Source organism: Salvelinus namaycush, chromosome 14 (genome assembly GCF_016432855.1).
Source record: "Salvelinus namaycush isolate Seneca chromosome 14, SaNama_1.0, whole genome shotgun sequence".
NCBI lineage: Eukaryota > Metazoa > Chordata > Actinopteri > Salmoniformes > Salmonidae > Salvelinus > Salvelinus namaycush.
In genome coordinates, this window is record NC_052320.1 from 36,614,764 (window position 1) to 36,630,357 (window position 15,594).

The following is a 15,594-nucleotide window of genomic DNA, read 5'->3' on the forward strand; positions in this document are numbered from 1 at the left end:
TATCTGCTCCCGAACGGGACTATAATCTTCTCCTGTCTCCCCTTGACTGGTCCTCTTCCCCCTGTACCAGGCATCGCCCTACCCTCCCTGACTTCGGCAGTGTATTTCGGGACGTTCCTAGGCCTGGTGTGGTGGTGGGTGTTTCTCCGCTCCCTCAGCCTGCTGTTTTTCAGTACCCTCTGTGTGATGATGGCTATATTCAGCGCTGGTCACCTGCTGAGCCTCTACCTGTACCAGCTGCCCCTGGCCCAACAGATCGTACCCCCACAGGACATCTACGCCAGGTAGGGTCACAGGACCAGGATGTAGCAACGCTGGCTGGATGCTGACTGTGCAGATACACACAGTCATTTCAACCATATTAGTTTGCTGGCTGAAAAACAGCCACTGAAAAACAGATTGTATTTATTCATACTTGTCGAAATACCAAATAATTACACACTCTATTACACTGGACACGGGCATATACAAATCATTGTTAAATGTCATAAACTGATACATGCTCGTCTTCCAATTTCAGGATATAGTTGATCTATCTACAGTGAATGTTGTTTGTAATTAGTCAGATGCTCGATTAAGTTCTGAATCCATATGTGTTAAGAGAAGAGATCGGAACCAGAACAAAGAGCAAACAAGTCTATGGGCCAAATGTCCCCTCCCCTTCCCGAAATTTGAAAGAAAATCGTGATTTGTCCGAAGCACCGGAACTAATACTGCTCGTTATCTCACGCTTTCCGTTGTATCATGAGAGATCTACGGTACCATTTTTGTTTACGTCGTCTGTCCCAAGAGATTAATCGCCCTCTGGTTTTGTTCAGGCTGTTTGGTATGACAGCGTTCATCCGGACCAATGAGACTGAGCCATACAGTCTGGGTCTGCAGGCAGATGTCAGCTGGCCTGTCTTCATCAACCCCATGGTGCTGCTGCTCCTCTATTACACAATGGTGTCTTTGCTGCACAAGTGGGTCTACATCACTGAAGAAGAGGTACTTTACCTAGACTGAGACTCTAATGCAACTAAGACCTTCATAGTGAATAGCTGCGTCTGAAATTGAACCCTATTCCCTATATAGTGCACTACTGTAAATGGGGTAGGGCTCTATATAGTGAATAAGGTGCCATGTCAGACGCCGTCAATGTCTTGTGGATTAAATAAAACTCTGCTGGTTTATCCTTTGTTGGAGGTGTTAATTGTGTGTTAGTCATTTCATGGTGCTGTCTGTGTATTTCTGCTAGGATACTCTGGTGAAGTCTGAGAGTCCAGTAGAAATCCCTGAGGATCCCCCCAGCTTCTCCAAGATCTTATTCATCTCAGGAGACCGACTGGAGGTGTTGAAATCTACTACAGTTCTATTTTTTTTCTACATTCTCCTGTAGTTTTACCATCATGATTTTCTACAGATTTCTGGAACAATTATATTTTGTCTTTTGCAGCTACTGACCAGTACGGATGAGGAAACTTACATGCCAGATGAGGAGGTGCAGGAGGTACATTCTGCTCTCCCAATGTGTTGTCATAACTACCTTAACGGGACGTTACATGTCTGGGCAGACACCGTACATTCGGTGCGCATCACTTTTCTTCAAATCCAAAATTCTACACTGTTTTTCCTCCGCAGCCAATCGTCTTACTGATGAGCAGATCATGGCATGATCTGAGAGGACAGGAGATGGGGTTACTGCTGGGAGGGCCAGGGGCAGGGTATGCAAACTGCTACCCTCCACCACAATACGAAGGAATAGACTTGTCACCCTCACAAGGTATGTACCTGCCAGCCTTGTCAATGTCCAAGTCAAATCTACTCCAAGGTCCATTATTTGGTAGAATTACCACAATGTTCGGTTATAAACGAAAGGTTTGACTTATGGGAAGTCATTTTTTATATCCACCTGGATATTTTGATCTTACCCAGTCATGAATAAATGATAGGAATTGAATATTGAATAAATGTTCATCACTAGTGTAGAAACTGATACGTCATAGCCTTAAAATATGACAATTATATGGTATAAAAACTTTCCTAAACTCCATCTTCTGCTGTTTTCCTCTCTCAGAGTCGGAGGAGGTTGAAGAGAGTAGTGAGGAAGAGAAGGAGAGGAGGAGTGAGGTGTCTATGAGGGAGGGATGGAGTGAGGTGTCTTTGAGGGAGGGACGGAGTGAGGTGTCTATGAGGGAGGGGAGGAGTGAGGTGTATATGAGGGAGGGGAGGAGTGAGGTGTCTATGAGGGAGGGGAGGAGTGAGGTGTCTATGAGGGAGGGGAGGAGTGAGGTGTCTATGAGGGAGAGGAGGAGGGAGGTGTCTATGAGGGAGGGATGGAGTGAGGTGTCTATGAGGGAGGGGATGAGTGAGGTGTCTATGAGGGAGAGGAGGAGTGAGGTGTCTATGAGGGAGGGGATGAGTGAGGTGTCTATGAGGGAGGAGAGGAGTGAGGTGTCTATGAGTGAGGGGAGGAGTGAGGTGTCTATGAGGGAGGGGAGGAGTGAGTTGTCTATGAGGGAGGGGAGGAGTGAGGTGTCTATGAGCGAGGAAGAGAATGGCCCCAGTGGACTGGCTGTGTTTGGCCTGTTCATCATGAAGCACAGCTACATCAGCGCACTCATCATCATGATGGTAAACCACTTCCTTTCCATTAAGGTTTTGGTGTAGACATTAGTCATTCAACAATTAACTCTCTGAAAACAATTCCTTTAAAAGTCTAACTGAATAGAGCTACGTTACCTTCACATTACCTTGCATTCTTTGAACGTGAACATGGGTATGACTATAAGATGTGTGGCATGCCTCCCGTGTTCCTTCAACCACTCAGGTGTGGAGCATCACCTATAACAGCTGGCTGACGTTCGCCCTGCTGGTGTGGTCGTGTGTGATCTGGATGATGCGTGACCGCCGGCGCTACGCCATGATGAGCGCTCCCTTCCTGGCGGTGTACGGCACCTTGCTGTTGCTGCTCGCCTTCCTAAGCGGCCTGAGGCTGCGGCGGGATGAACTGTACCCTGGCCTGCCACATGCCGTGCTGGTGGACTTTGACATGGCCATCTACCCAGCACCCTGCATCCACCTGGGAGGCAAGGTGTTGTACACCTTCAGCTTTTGGCTGCTGTTCCGCCAACAACAGAAGGAGAAACAGGAAGAGCAGGATCTCAAGGAGTCTGACGAGTCTCTGGAGGAAGTGAAAGTACTCCCACGTATGGACTCCTCTCTTTATATGCACCCTTTATGGCTTTACACTGATAAAGTCACGTTCTCTAATTCAGTTACGATGCATTATAAATGGATATGATATTGTTCCTAGGTGTTTATAACAAGCTTCACTTAACAGTGCTCTCTAACTCATAGGTGTTTGAACCTTGACCCAGGTACGGTGACATGTTCTACATTGTGCTCCTCCTCTCCCTCAGCGGATGAAGGGGAAACCTCTCCCATAATGGAGATGCTGGGTTCAGCGGTCAAAGGAACCCTGGTGAAGTACTGGATCCTGTTCTGTTGCTACATGTTCTTTGTGGTCAGCTTCTCTGGGAAGGTGATGGTCTACAAGATCCTCTACATCGTGCTGTTCCTCTTCTGTGTCGTCCTCTACCAGGTGGGCCTCATATATATGACTCCTAGATAGTGTTGTAGTGTATGTCAGTGGTGGTGTGTATGCTGCACATGATATACAATGTACAATACAACTTTACTGTCCATGTTCCAGGGAACAACGGATATCACTTAACTCCTCCAGATTGCACACAACTCAGGGTGGCCGGCAGGCTAGCAGTTAAGAGCATTGGGCCCGTAACCGAAAGGTCGAATCCCTGAGCCGACAGGTGATAAATCCGCCGATATGCCCTTGAGCAAGGAAGTTAACCCCAGTTGCTCCTGTACGTCGCTCTGGATAAAAGTGTGCGCTAAAATGTAAACGGTAAATCACACATACGAGACGCTATAAACAGTCTGATGTTTTTCAGAAGGGACGGAGAAAAAAAAAAGTGCTCTGTGAAAGATAAGATTGTGTCAAATAAAAATAATAGTGGCTGTGGAATAGTTTCGTTCAATAGCTATATTAGTGGGTTTACCAAAAGATTAATCAGACTCTGACTATGTAAATATCTTATCACTGACCTCACTATTGGTATGACACATTTACCGCCCGGCCTTGCAGCCAAGACCTCAACAACAGCCAAAGGCACTAAACTCTTATCGATAGAGCTTCCTTTATGAATATTGATCCTACCTCGTAAACACAGACACAAAACATTTCTTCTGCCATTTTCCTGGTTTCCCTCCCCATCTTGTATTTCCGCTGACCTTTTAGCGCTGACCACTTACAGCTGCCTAATGGCCTAGCTACTACTTCACAGCACACATACTGTAAGAAAGCCAATATGAACCTGATGTTTATCAATGCTAGCAGCACTGCTGTTTCACATACTGTCTGACTGAGGGGAAATAAAAAGCAATTGAGTAAAAGATGTAGGTATTCTTATGTAAATAAATGTTGAATTTGAAATTAATATTTCAAGACACTGATGATAGATGGGCTCCCGAGTGGCGCAGCGGTCTAAGGCACTGCATCTCAGTGCTTGAGGTGTCACTACAGACACCCTGGTTCGAATCCAGGCTGTATCACAACCGGCTGTGATTGGGAGTCCCATAGGGCGGCGCACAATTGGCCCAGTGTCGTCCGGGTTCGGCCGGTGTAGGCTGTCATTGTAAATCAGAATTTGTTCTTAACTGACTTGCCTAGTTAAATAAAAGTCAAATAGATGGGTGTGAAAAGGCAACTTGTTTTGTGGTCGCCTGTTGTCATATGAAATTTGTCTAGTAACCGAGGGAAATCAGAGGGTACGGTTGATCTTTATAAAATAACGTATTTTACTGTTAATATTGCTCGCTATGATTATTGCTATACCAAAAATCCTGGGGAGCAATATTAACAGTAAAATATGTTGTTTTATAAAGATCAACTAACCTTCTGATTTCCCTCGGTTACTAGACAAATTTCATAATGATTTGACCTGATTAGCATCATGGCATCTATGTTACCGTTCCTCAGATCCGTTGTGACGTGTGGAGGCGAGTGCTGAAGTACTTCTGGGCGGTGGTGGTGGGCTACTCCATGGTGGTCCTGATTGCCATCTACATGTACCAGTTCAAGACCATTTCTGGCCTGTTCAGACAGATCATGGGCATGTCTGAGGAAGGGTGAGTGGGCATGGTGGCACTGTGGCCAACCCTGTACATTCACAACACTGCTTATGCCTCCATATTGTTGTAGTCATCCCAAGACTTTGATGTACTACATTGTTAATTGATTAATTGATTCATTCATTGGCGCAAAATTACTCATATCTTGTACCCTGTGTCTAGAAGTCTCCCTGACGGTCCATGGCTAAGGAACATTTGTGATTCACAGTGTCTTTGCATACTGTTACTGAGTTATTCTTATACAGATGTAGTAGGATCTTAATTTTATCACTATTTTGTTGCTGCGATTTTTCCTGCACTGCAGGAACTGCAAACTTGTAGTGTATTTTAGTTGTAAAAAGGCTTCTTTTAAGTTTGTCAGACTTGAAATTTAAAGAAAAATGTATCAACCCTTACAGAAAGTGTCCACATAATCCACATAATAATTCACATTTGCTGCTATAGCAAACTGGCTCAAATTAAGATCCTATATCTGTTCACTCAGTGCTGTCCCTGTCCCGCTCTGTCCTCTAGTCTGCGTGATCTCGGGTTGGAGCAATATGATACTGTGGAGCTGTTTGCTCGGATCCTCCTCCCTGCAACCTTCCTATTGGCCTGCATCCTGCAGCTTCACTACTTCAACCAGGACTTCCTGGATCTCACCAACCTGGACAACGTACCTGTCCACCATGGACCAACCAGGTGGGACAGCTTACCTGATCGCAACCACTGGGATAATGTGCTTTATATCAGGGAGGAGGGAAATATTAGTCCATTGAAGTGTTTCTTTCATGTCAACTGGTATTTTTAGAGACATATATTTTCTTAATAAAAAAAACACGAGCCCGTCCTCCCCAATTAAGTCACCACCAACCTCCTGTGCTGCAGAGAGATATTGAACATTTTGATCTGATTGGTCCCCCAAATCAATGGTTTAATACTTGCTGGGGTGTTCTTTCCTATTTTGGGGGGGGAAATAAGCTGTCTGTCATTCTCCATCCATCTCTATGTTGTTGTGTCTCATCCATTCTGTCCATCTCTTCACCCAGAGAGGAGGAGCTGAGGAACTCAGTCAATGTGATAGCTGACATGTAAGAGTTGTATTTCTGTCTCCTTGAATGGCATGCTTCACACAATGGATTGCTCAGAGTTTGAGTCATCTTAAACAACCTTAGTTAGGCAAAATCAAAGTAAGGAGTGTACAAATATGTTAATCTCATGTTATAACATGTTGGCGTTATTATACAGAGAAAGCAGCACCATTTGAGAGTGCAGATAAATAATTTAAATCCATCAGTCCGTCATTAATTCTGAGTAATTTAAAATAAATATTTTTCAGATAATTTCATGTAATACATTTTTTCCACTGTAAGTGCAAGGTTTAACTGATGTTTATTCTTCCTCAGAATTAAAGAGAACATTGAAAAGTTACAGAAACGGTACACTCTTAATACACTTTCTTCCTGTACATGGATGAAAAAAGACAATGTATGGCATCATATATAATGTTATTATACAGTATAATGTATTAAAATGATTAAATCCATGATGGACTTGCCTACCCTCGTTCTGCTAGGATGGCGAAGGAGCAGAGTGAGCAGACGAGTGGGGAGTCGGAACGTGTGGGGATACAGGACACGTTGGAGAATGATGGACTCTCTGCCTCATCAGAGAAACCTGAGGAGGAGCAGGAAGGAACAGGTGTGTGCCACTGAGACTCTGAGATTCAGATTCTAATTTACTGTACGAAAAGTACAATTTTAACAGCACAAAGACAGTACAAGCAAATATGCCACATAAACAAAAGTCTGTCAAATTTAGCACAGCATTTCAGATCTTACATCTGACCTTGAGTCTGATGTCCTTTTTGTGTCCGTCAGTTCCCCCAGAGGAGCGTCTGACCCAGTGGGGGTTGATAGTGGACCGGGCCAGCCTGCTGCTGTTCCAGGCTCTGGCTATCTTCCAGCGGGCTCAGGAGATGGGCTGGAGGCTGCTGGAGGTTCACAGCCTCAAGATTGTTTCCACTGGCATCATCTGGGTGTCCCTACAAGAGGTCAGATATCTTTATGTGACCCTTGAACTCCACATTCTCATTGTACCTTGACCCCATTTATAGTACCTTCTATATTGTATTCACTGCATTTACACTGCCCTGATTTTACCACCTAATATGTTATGCAGTGTAGGAGGTCTGCACAAAACATTTGTTTTCTTTCTTTTTTCTTTGTGCCCCAGGTGTCCCTGATGAACTTCATGTTCCTGGTTCTGTGGACCTTCGCCCTGCCCTTCCCCCGGCTCCGCCCCATCGCCTCCAGTGTGTCCTCGGTCTGGGCCTGTGTCATGGTGGTGTGTAAGATGCTGTACCAGCTCAAGGTCATCAAACCTTTGGAGTACTCCTCCAACTGCACTGCTGTGAGTTCACTTACCACTGGCATGTGAAACACTGACCAAATATTCACTAATTATTCCACAGGCATAGCAATATATACTCAGTAATGGTTGGCTCCCAAGGGGATTATGTCATTGTTTAGATACAATGGACTGTGTGTCAACTGGTATTTTTATGCTTGCGTATGTGTGACTATCTATGTTTACAGTAGTATGTGTCTCTGTGTGTCAGAGCCTTGTGTCAGCTAATGGGACAGGGCTGGAGGGGAACATGGCAGAGCTGCTGAGGAGGTCTGTGCTGTATGTTAAGCCTGTTGACCCAGCCATATGGTGTGGAGCGCTGCGCAAGTGTGAAGACAGGATCCTGCCCTGTCTCAGCGTAAGACAAGCTTCTTACTCAGTGTCCGTGGTTATTTAGTAATATCGACGTCATTTGTCAATCCTGCCATGCACTGTAAAACCATGAAATTAATTGAAAGAGATTTTGAGATATATGCATATTAATAACAGATTAATGCATATTGGTAAATACGGCACATATAAATGAATATCCTCTCTATTATTAGCGTGGTAGCTTCATTGATCTGTGGTTCTATAGTTCAGTAGTCTGAGTGTTCTTTGGTTGTGTTTGTCTTTGACGTCAGAACCACCTGATGGTGCTGGGGCTGCTGGTGTTTGAGGTGACGGTCTCTAGACACCAGCTCTACTACCGTCTTCACAACAACCTCAAGGTCCCCACCTTCAGCATTATCTTCCAGGGCATCACACGCCAGCACCTGGACCATGGCATCCTGCCCTGCATCAAATACTTCATCAACTACTTCTTCTACAAGTTTGGCCTGGAGGTACAGTAGCTCCAACCGATTCTTGGGGCTGCAATAGCCTCTTTTACTGTTTACTTCCATTTGAGATTTGTATGATCTTTGTAGTGTTTTAATTTGAAATACAGTTTCTGAAGTTATCTATAGTTGTCTTTGCTGTTAATCTGTATGTTTTCATTTTTGTAGTATCATCATGTCACGGTGGTTGTATAGCTCTTTGAGATGGTCCTCCTGTCCCTCAGGTGTGCTTTGTGGTGGCGGTGAATGTGATTGGCCAGCGGATGGATTTCTACTCGCTGCTGCACTCCTGTGCTCTGATGGCCGTTCTATCACGACGACGCAGGAAGGCCATGGGGGAAGTGTGGCCTAAGTACTGCTGCTTCACTGCAAGCCTCATGGTGCTGCAGTACCTGCTCTGTATCGGCATCCCTCCCGCTCTCTGTGTCGGTAAGTAGAGATATCTGGAGATAACCCAGTAAGCAAAATGCTAAATGATGCTGACAAAATGATGCTGACATCACATGCATTTCAGGTGCTGAAGGAAGGTTAGAACATGTATTTTCCGGATGTCGAAAATACGTATTTTACGGACTTCGTAAATACGTATTTTCCGGACGTCGAAAATAAGTCGCAAATGGATGTTGACAAGACGTCTTTTCAGGTGTCTTTTCAGGACATCGAAAATAAGTATTTTCCGGACGTCAAAGAGACATCTTATGGGGACGTTGAAAGTATAAATTACAGACGTTGAAAATCTGTATTTCCGGTCATTGATTCTATGGACAAATTTCACCTGTACATACATTCTCAATGACGTAAGCATTATATCACAATTATATAGGAAAGAGGAGCCAACTGAAGAACGCAACAGAATATTGATTATTGCTCCCATCTGTCACATGTACTTATGTTAGCTTTTTAAAAAGCTTTCAAATTGGCAGCGTTGATGTTGAAATTAGTCTAATTTACAGAATAAACCAACACACCACTTCATCTACAGTAACATTCTAGGAACGGTTACAGATTATATTATTTTCTTGCTATGACTGTGAGTTGTTGTTGTTGTTTATCTACCTTAGTTGAATGCACTGACTGTCAGTCACTCTGGATAACAGCATCTACTGAATGACCAAAATGTAAATGTAAAGACAAACACTTGCAAAGCATGCTGAGTATTATTCTAATGACCGCCGCCCCCAAACAAGTACAAATTTGGTCAGTGCAGAGCAGATCCGAATCTGAATGAATCATAGACGTCTTGGCTATATTTCACAAGTTTTAACATCACATTACAGTATGGCAGTTTAGTACAGTAGAGCACAGTAGAGTACAGTACGGTATGGTATGGTACAATACAGGACAGTCAAGTTTTATTCAGTAGGGTACGGTACAGTTCAGTAGAGTTTAGTTCAGTAGAGTACATTAGAGTAAAGTAGGGTACAATTCAGTACACTATCCTTTACTGCACTCTACTGTGCTCTACTGTATTATACTCTACTTTTCTTTACTGGGCTGTGTACTGTAATGTACTGTACTCTGCTGTGCTCTACCATACTGTACTGTGCTGTCCTAACTTGTGAAACATAGATGTCTGTGATTGGTTCAGATTTGGTCCGGTCCAGACCAAACCAAATCTGAACCAATTATAGATGTCTATGTTTGGGCCAAATATAGGCTGGACCGGAAGTATGTGGACGTTGAAATCAAGGCCGGTCCAGCGCGGACCAAATCTGAACCAAACCTAGACGTCTATATTTGTGCCAAATAAAGGTCACTCCAGACAAGACCAAAAAAAAGATGTCCAAAAGACTTTGCCGTTGGTAATTGCTTAATGGGAAGTGTAGGCCTATACTCGCTCACTACAGTACTTAATAGCAAGATCAATGGAATTCTGGGCTAGTTGAAGGAGATTCCACTATAATGCTTAGGCTACCAGTCATGATGTTTCACGGTCATGGCTGCCATCCCATTTCTGACACCAATGTAGCAAATAACAAACCCTGGTCATGGAGTAAAAAGCAAGCACCCTAGTGGATCAATCAAAACTGTCTATATTTGGACCAAATCAAGGCCAGTCTGGACCAGACCAAATCCGTACCAAATATAGACATCCATGATTGGTTCAGATTTGATCCGGACAGGACCAGAAATCAACGTCAGTAGACTTTTAAATCAAGGCCGGTTCAGGCCGCACCAAAAAAATACCTAAAAAAGACCACCTGGTTCAAATAGTAGCAAAAAAAGACGTCCAAATGACATCACCTGACGGTAAATGCTTAATGGGAACCGTCTTCTTCACCATAGTTAAAGTGTGATTAGGATTTGAGTGACACGTGTGGTGGAATTATTGTAATCAAAAGGAGAGACTTTTAGATTTTTTTTTCAAAACAATCCAACTGTATTATTTAATTACTGCAGTAATGGAGCTGTTCGGTAATCACCCCTGGAGGTGATTACTGAGAACTCAACGAGCGGATTTGAGCCACAGCATTTTATAGCAAAGTCCATCCTCCTGGATGTTCATGACAAACAACAGATGTATGGAATGGGTCACAAGGTTAAGATTTGTGTGAAAGATACTAATAATTCACAGCAGACAGTATCTCATTGTATAGAGACCAAGGTCTGGCCCAGGGGTCATCTCTCGCTGGTACCATATAGAACAGAAACATTAACTCATGCTCTGGAATGTGGTATCCCCAAAGACATCGTAAATCTCCTGTCAGTGTTATCTCGCGGAGGCCCACTTTCAGTTCACACAGTCACAATAGAGTAATAAGAACCCTCTATTCTGTTGCATAAAACAACCATTTGATGCAATGAAAGTATTATAACATAATCTTGCAATTTTTCTCTCACACATGATTGCATATTACATAGGCCTTACACCAGAGTAACTTTCAGGGCCAGTATCTACAAAGTGACTTAGGGTAGGAGTGTTGATCTAGGATCTGTCCATACAATCTTATTCATTATGATCTAAAAGACTAAACGTATCCTAGATCAGCATTCCTACTCTGAAACTCCTTATGGAAAAAAAATATAAACGTAACATGCAACAATTTCAAAGATTTTAATGAGTTATAGTTCATATAACGAAATCAGTAAATTTAAATACATTCATTAGGCCCTAATCTATGGATTTCACATGACTGGGAATACATACATGCATCTGTTGGTCACAGATACCTTCAAAAAAAGGTAGGGGTGTGAATCAGAAAACCAGTCAGTATCTGTGACCACCATTTGCCTCATCTCCTTCACATTGAGTTGATCAGGCTGTTGATTGTGGCCTGTGGAATGTTGTACCACTCTTCTTCAATGGCTGTGCGAAGTTGCTGGATATTGGCTTGAACTGAAACATGCTGTCGTACACATCGATCCAGAGCATCCCAAACATGATCAATGGGTGACATGTCAGGTGAGTATGCAGGCCATGATAGAACTGGGACGTTTTCAGCTTCCAGGAATTGTGTATAGGTCACATGGGGCCATGAATTATCATGTTGAAACATGAGGTGATGGCGGTGGATGAATGGCACAACAATGGACCTCAGGAACTCGTCACCATGGGGCATTCAAATTTCCATCGATAAAATGCAATTGTGTTTGTTGTCCGTAGTTTATGCCTGCCCATATCATAATCCCACCGCCACCATGGGGCACTCTGTTCACAAAGTTGACATCAGCAAACTGCTCGCCCACACAACGCCATACTGTCTGTGGTTGTGAGGCCGGTTGGATGTACTACCAAATTCTCTAAAACAACATTGTATGGTAGATGGTAGATAAATTAACATGAAATTATCTGGCAACAGCTCTGGTGGACATTCCTGCAGTCAGCATGCCAATTGCCCACACCCTCAAAGCTTGAGACATTTGTGGCATTGTGTCGTATGACAAAACTGCACATTTTAGTGGCCTTTTATTTTCCCAAGTACAAGGTGCACCTGTGTAATGATCCTGCCGTTTAATCAGTATCTTGATATGCCACACATGTCAGGTGGATGGATTATCTTGGCAAAAGAGAAATGCTCACTAACAGGGATGCAAATAAATGTGTGCCCAACATTTTAGAGAAATAAGCTTTTTGTGCTTATGGAACATTTCTGTGATCTTTTATTTCATCTCATGAAACATTGGACCAACACTTTACATGTTGCGTTTATATTTTTGTCCAGCGTAACTTCTCAATCTTCTCTTCTCTCTGTCAGATTATCCATGGAGGACCTCCAGTCAGGCTTTGACCTCCAACCTCATCAAGTGGCTTTACCTGCCTGACTTTGCCATGCGTCCCGCCCCTTCCTTCATCCTCTGTGAGTCTCTTTGTGTTCATCCCAGCCATTTCCAAATTCACAAATTGTGGGCAAATCTCGCATTGGCATTCATTCTTGATTTACGTGAAAGTATGAGTTACATGCATATCTCAAGGATTCAGGCCATTGTCTACTATATATAGTGTGTACTGTAAATCCCTTCATACACCATCAATCTGTAACTCCTACATAAGTGAACAAGGCAGCCATTTTGTTTTGCTGTGTGTCCAGACGACCACCTCCTGCTGCTGTGCTCCACGCTGCAGTGGCAGGTGTTTGAGGAGGAGAACCGGGCCGCCGTGCGCCTCATGGCAGGGGAGAACGTGGAGATCAGCCGCAGCCTGGACCCGCGTTCTTTCAACCAGTACATTCCCGTCAACAACTTCCTCCAATGCAGGTCAGAGGGCTCCCTTCGCTAGCGTGGGCTTTAGACAACTGCTTTGTCGTTTTCGTGAAACGTGGCCTGATTAGGAAAACTTTGAATTTTCAACTAGGGTTTTTTTCCCAGTCAGGTCTGGAAAAAAATCTTGGACCTACTCATATGGTTATATGGATATGTCTGTGTCTCTCCTTACCTCAGGTCCTACCTGGACATCGCCAAGGTTTTTGTGTTCAGCTACTTCTTCTGGCTAGTGCTGTGCCTCATCTTCATCACGGGCACCACCCGCATCAACATATTCTGCCTCGGCTACCTGGTAGCCTGCTTCTACTTCATGCTGTTTGGAGGAAGCCTGCTAATGAAGCCCGTACGAAACATCCTCAGGCTCTGGGACTGCCTCATCGGATACACTTGCTTCGTCATTGGCATGAAGAACCTGCTATCTGTATGTTAGCTAACTAATTGCCTAGGCTAGCCTATCCTCGTTGCTGAAAGTGTTTTTTCATTCATATACTGTATTATGCATAGCGTACGACAGATTATGCTAATAACCCAGTCGATTTTAATCACTCGTCAATGCTAACTGCCTGTTCTGTGTTAGTGCTTCACTAACTTCACAAACTCACTGTCTCAAGTCCAGTCTTCTCTCTCCTCTGTGCTATCTGACTTGCTGTATGTGTGTCCACAGCTTGGCTCGTGTGCTTATCTGGACAGCCTGTTGAAGAATGGCTGCTGGCTCATTCAGGCCTTCAGCATGGTCTGTACAGTCAAAGGCTATGATGTCTGTAAGTGTGACTGATAATACCGATTAACACACTGTGTGTGTGTGTGTGTGTGTGTGTGTGTGTGTGTGTGTGTGTGTGTGTGTGTGTGTGTGTGTGTGTGTGTGTGTGTGTGTGTGTGTGTGTGTGTGTGTGTGTGTGTGTGCGTGCGTCATCTCAGTTGTGTGTATATATGTGTGTGTGTGTTCCCAGCTGCTCCTGATGATGAGTGTGAGCTGCCGGAGGGGGAGGCGGGCATCGTGTGGGATGCGATCTGCTTCACCGTGCTCTTGGCTCAGAGAAGGGTTTTCCTCAGCTACTACTTCCTGTATGTGGTGTCTGACCTCAGGGCCTCCAAGATCCTGGCCTCCAGGTTAATAATAACAATCATCATCATTTAGTTTCTGACCACTTCCCTATCAATGATTTTAGAATACTTTGGTACTATTGGAAAAAGTCATGTTTATCTATGGAATGGTACCCACTGAAAGTAGGACGTCATAGGTTGTTTGTCTCTCATATTTCAAGGGGTGCTGAGCTCTTTGAAGTCAAGGTGAAGAAACTGGTTGCTGCCAGACTGGAGATGGAGAGGAAGTCTGTGGCGACGCTGAAGAAGCAGTAAGACTTATGCCACAGCAGTTGGTTTGTTCTCATTTAGTTTTCAGTCTAATGGGTTTGCTATTGTTGCATTGTTTGAATTCACTGTGTTGATTCCTTCCTCTAGGATGGAGAAGATCAAATCCAAACATAAGAGTAAGCCTGGCCAGGGAGACGCAGCAATGCCCCCTGCTGATATCGTGCCAAAGGGTGAGCCTCATGGGGCTAGCTAGTGGAAGTTGTACTTAACCACTGACGGAGGGTCAGTTCTTAAACGTATACTCTTTGACCGGATCTTTGTATTTCCCCCTACTAGAGTTGGTGCTCAAATTGCTTTACATCATTTTAAGGTGGTGGGAGACTCAACTCATCATGATCATTATTCTTGTCATTCTCACTGAATGAACGGATACATTTATGATGTCGGGATGAATGGGTGAATATGTTTTCCAGGTGAGAGTGAGAAGGCTGTGAACGATCAGGGGAAATGGTGGAAACCATGGGTCTCACGGCCTGGCGGTAAGTGTTCCATAAATCTAACTAACATGATTCCGATTTGGTCAGTTACAGAAAGAACCTTGAATGGGGAAATTGGATGGATATGGCTTGAAAAGATTAACAACGTGCTTGATTCCACCTTATTAGATCGGGTGCTGAATCCTCGTGTATATAATGGGATGTGGTTTAATTTCATCTCATTATAAATACTCACTTTTTGATTCAAGTAATCAAAACCATTTATATACTGCAACAGTATAAAGTAGGATGCATAAGTAGGAGTTTGTCTTTGTTGTCTGACACTTCTGTCGTTTCCCCTCAGTTGAGAACAACTGTGGCTACCATCTTTTTGAGAGTGACAGTGAAGAGGAAGAGGAGGAAGTCCAGGAAAAGGAAGAGGAAGAGGCTCCACTAAAGAAGAAATCTGCTTTTCAGGCGAGGGCCATAAAAGACAAACTATAAAGACAAGTAAAATAGTATTTGTGGATGTTGTTGAATGTGATGTCAAACTGTGTGCCTCCTTTCTCCACAGATAGCCTATGAGGCATGGGCCACAAGCTCCAAAGCAGCCCTGGATTTGCACAAAAAAGAAGAGAACAAGATGAAAAATGAGGAGAAGAGGAGGGCAAAGAGAGAGCTGCAAAGACAGCAAGGTAAGTGGGGCT

The 15,594-nt window shown here is 43.9% G+C and overlaps 1 protein-coding gene across 1 annotated transcript in view; it reads left to right on the forward strand.

Annotated features, from left to right (window-relative positions):
- Positions 1–15,594, forward strand: part of LOC120058734 (piezo-type mechanosensitive ion channel component 2-like) — a 32,652-nt gene that overhangs the window by 6,842 nt on the left and 10,216 nt on the right. Inside the window, exons 6-31 of the mRNA XM_039007476.1 lie at positions 71–284; positions 819–987; positions 1,238–1,330; positions 1,436–1,489; positions 2,341–2,613; positions 2,810–3,188; positions 3,402–3,583; positions 5,039–5,187; positions 5,704–5,871; positions 6,219–6,260; positions 6,746–6,870; positions 7,050–7,222; positions 7,405–7,581; positions 7,790–7,936; positions 8,202–8,402; positions 8,621–8,825; positions 12,593–12,694; positions 12,926–13,091; positions 13,275–13,518; positions 13,762–13,858; positions 14,048–14,207; positions 14,363–14,452; positions 14,559–14,641; positions 14,885–14,950; positions 15,252–15,364; positions 15,462–15,582. Coding sequence (XP_038863404.1) covers positions 71–284; positions 819–987; positions 1,238–1,330; positions 1,436–1,489; positions 2,341–2,613; positions 2,810–3,188; positions 3,402–3,583; positions 5,039–5,187; positions 5,704–5,871; positions 6,219–6,260; positions 6,746–6,870; positions 7,050–7,222; positions 7,405–7,581; positions 7,790–7,936; positions 8,202–8,402; positions 8,621–8,825; positions 12,593–12,694; positions 12,926–13,091; positions 13,275–13,518; positions 13,762–13,858; positions 14,048–14,207; positions 14,363–14,452; positions 14,559–14,641; positions 14,885–14,950; positions 15,252–15,364; positions 15,462–15,582 — 3,993 coding nt within the window. The remainder of the gene's footprint in view (positions 1–70; positions 285–818; positions 988–1,237; positions 1,331–1,435; positions 1,490–2,340; positions 2,614–2,809; positions 3,189–3,401; positions 3,584–5,038; positions 5,188–5,703; positions 5,872–6,218; positions 6,261–6,745; positions 6,871–7,049; positions 7,223–7,404; positions 7,582–7,789; positions 7,937–8,201; positions 8,403–8,620; positions 8,826–12,592; positions 12,695–12,925; positions 13,092–13,274; positions 13,519–13,761; positions 13,859–14,047; positions 14,208–14,362; positions 14,453–14,558; positions 14,642–14,884; positions 14,951–15,251; positions 15,365–15,461; positions 15,583–15,594) is intronic.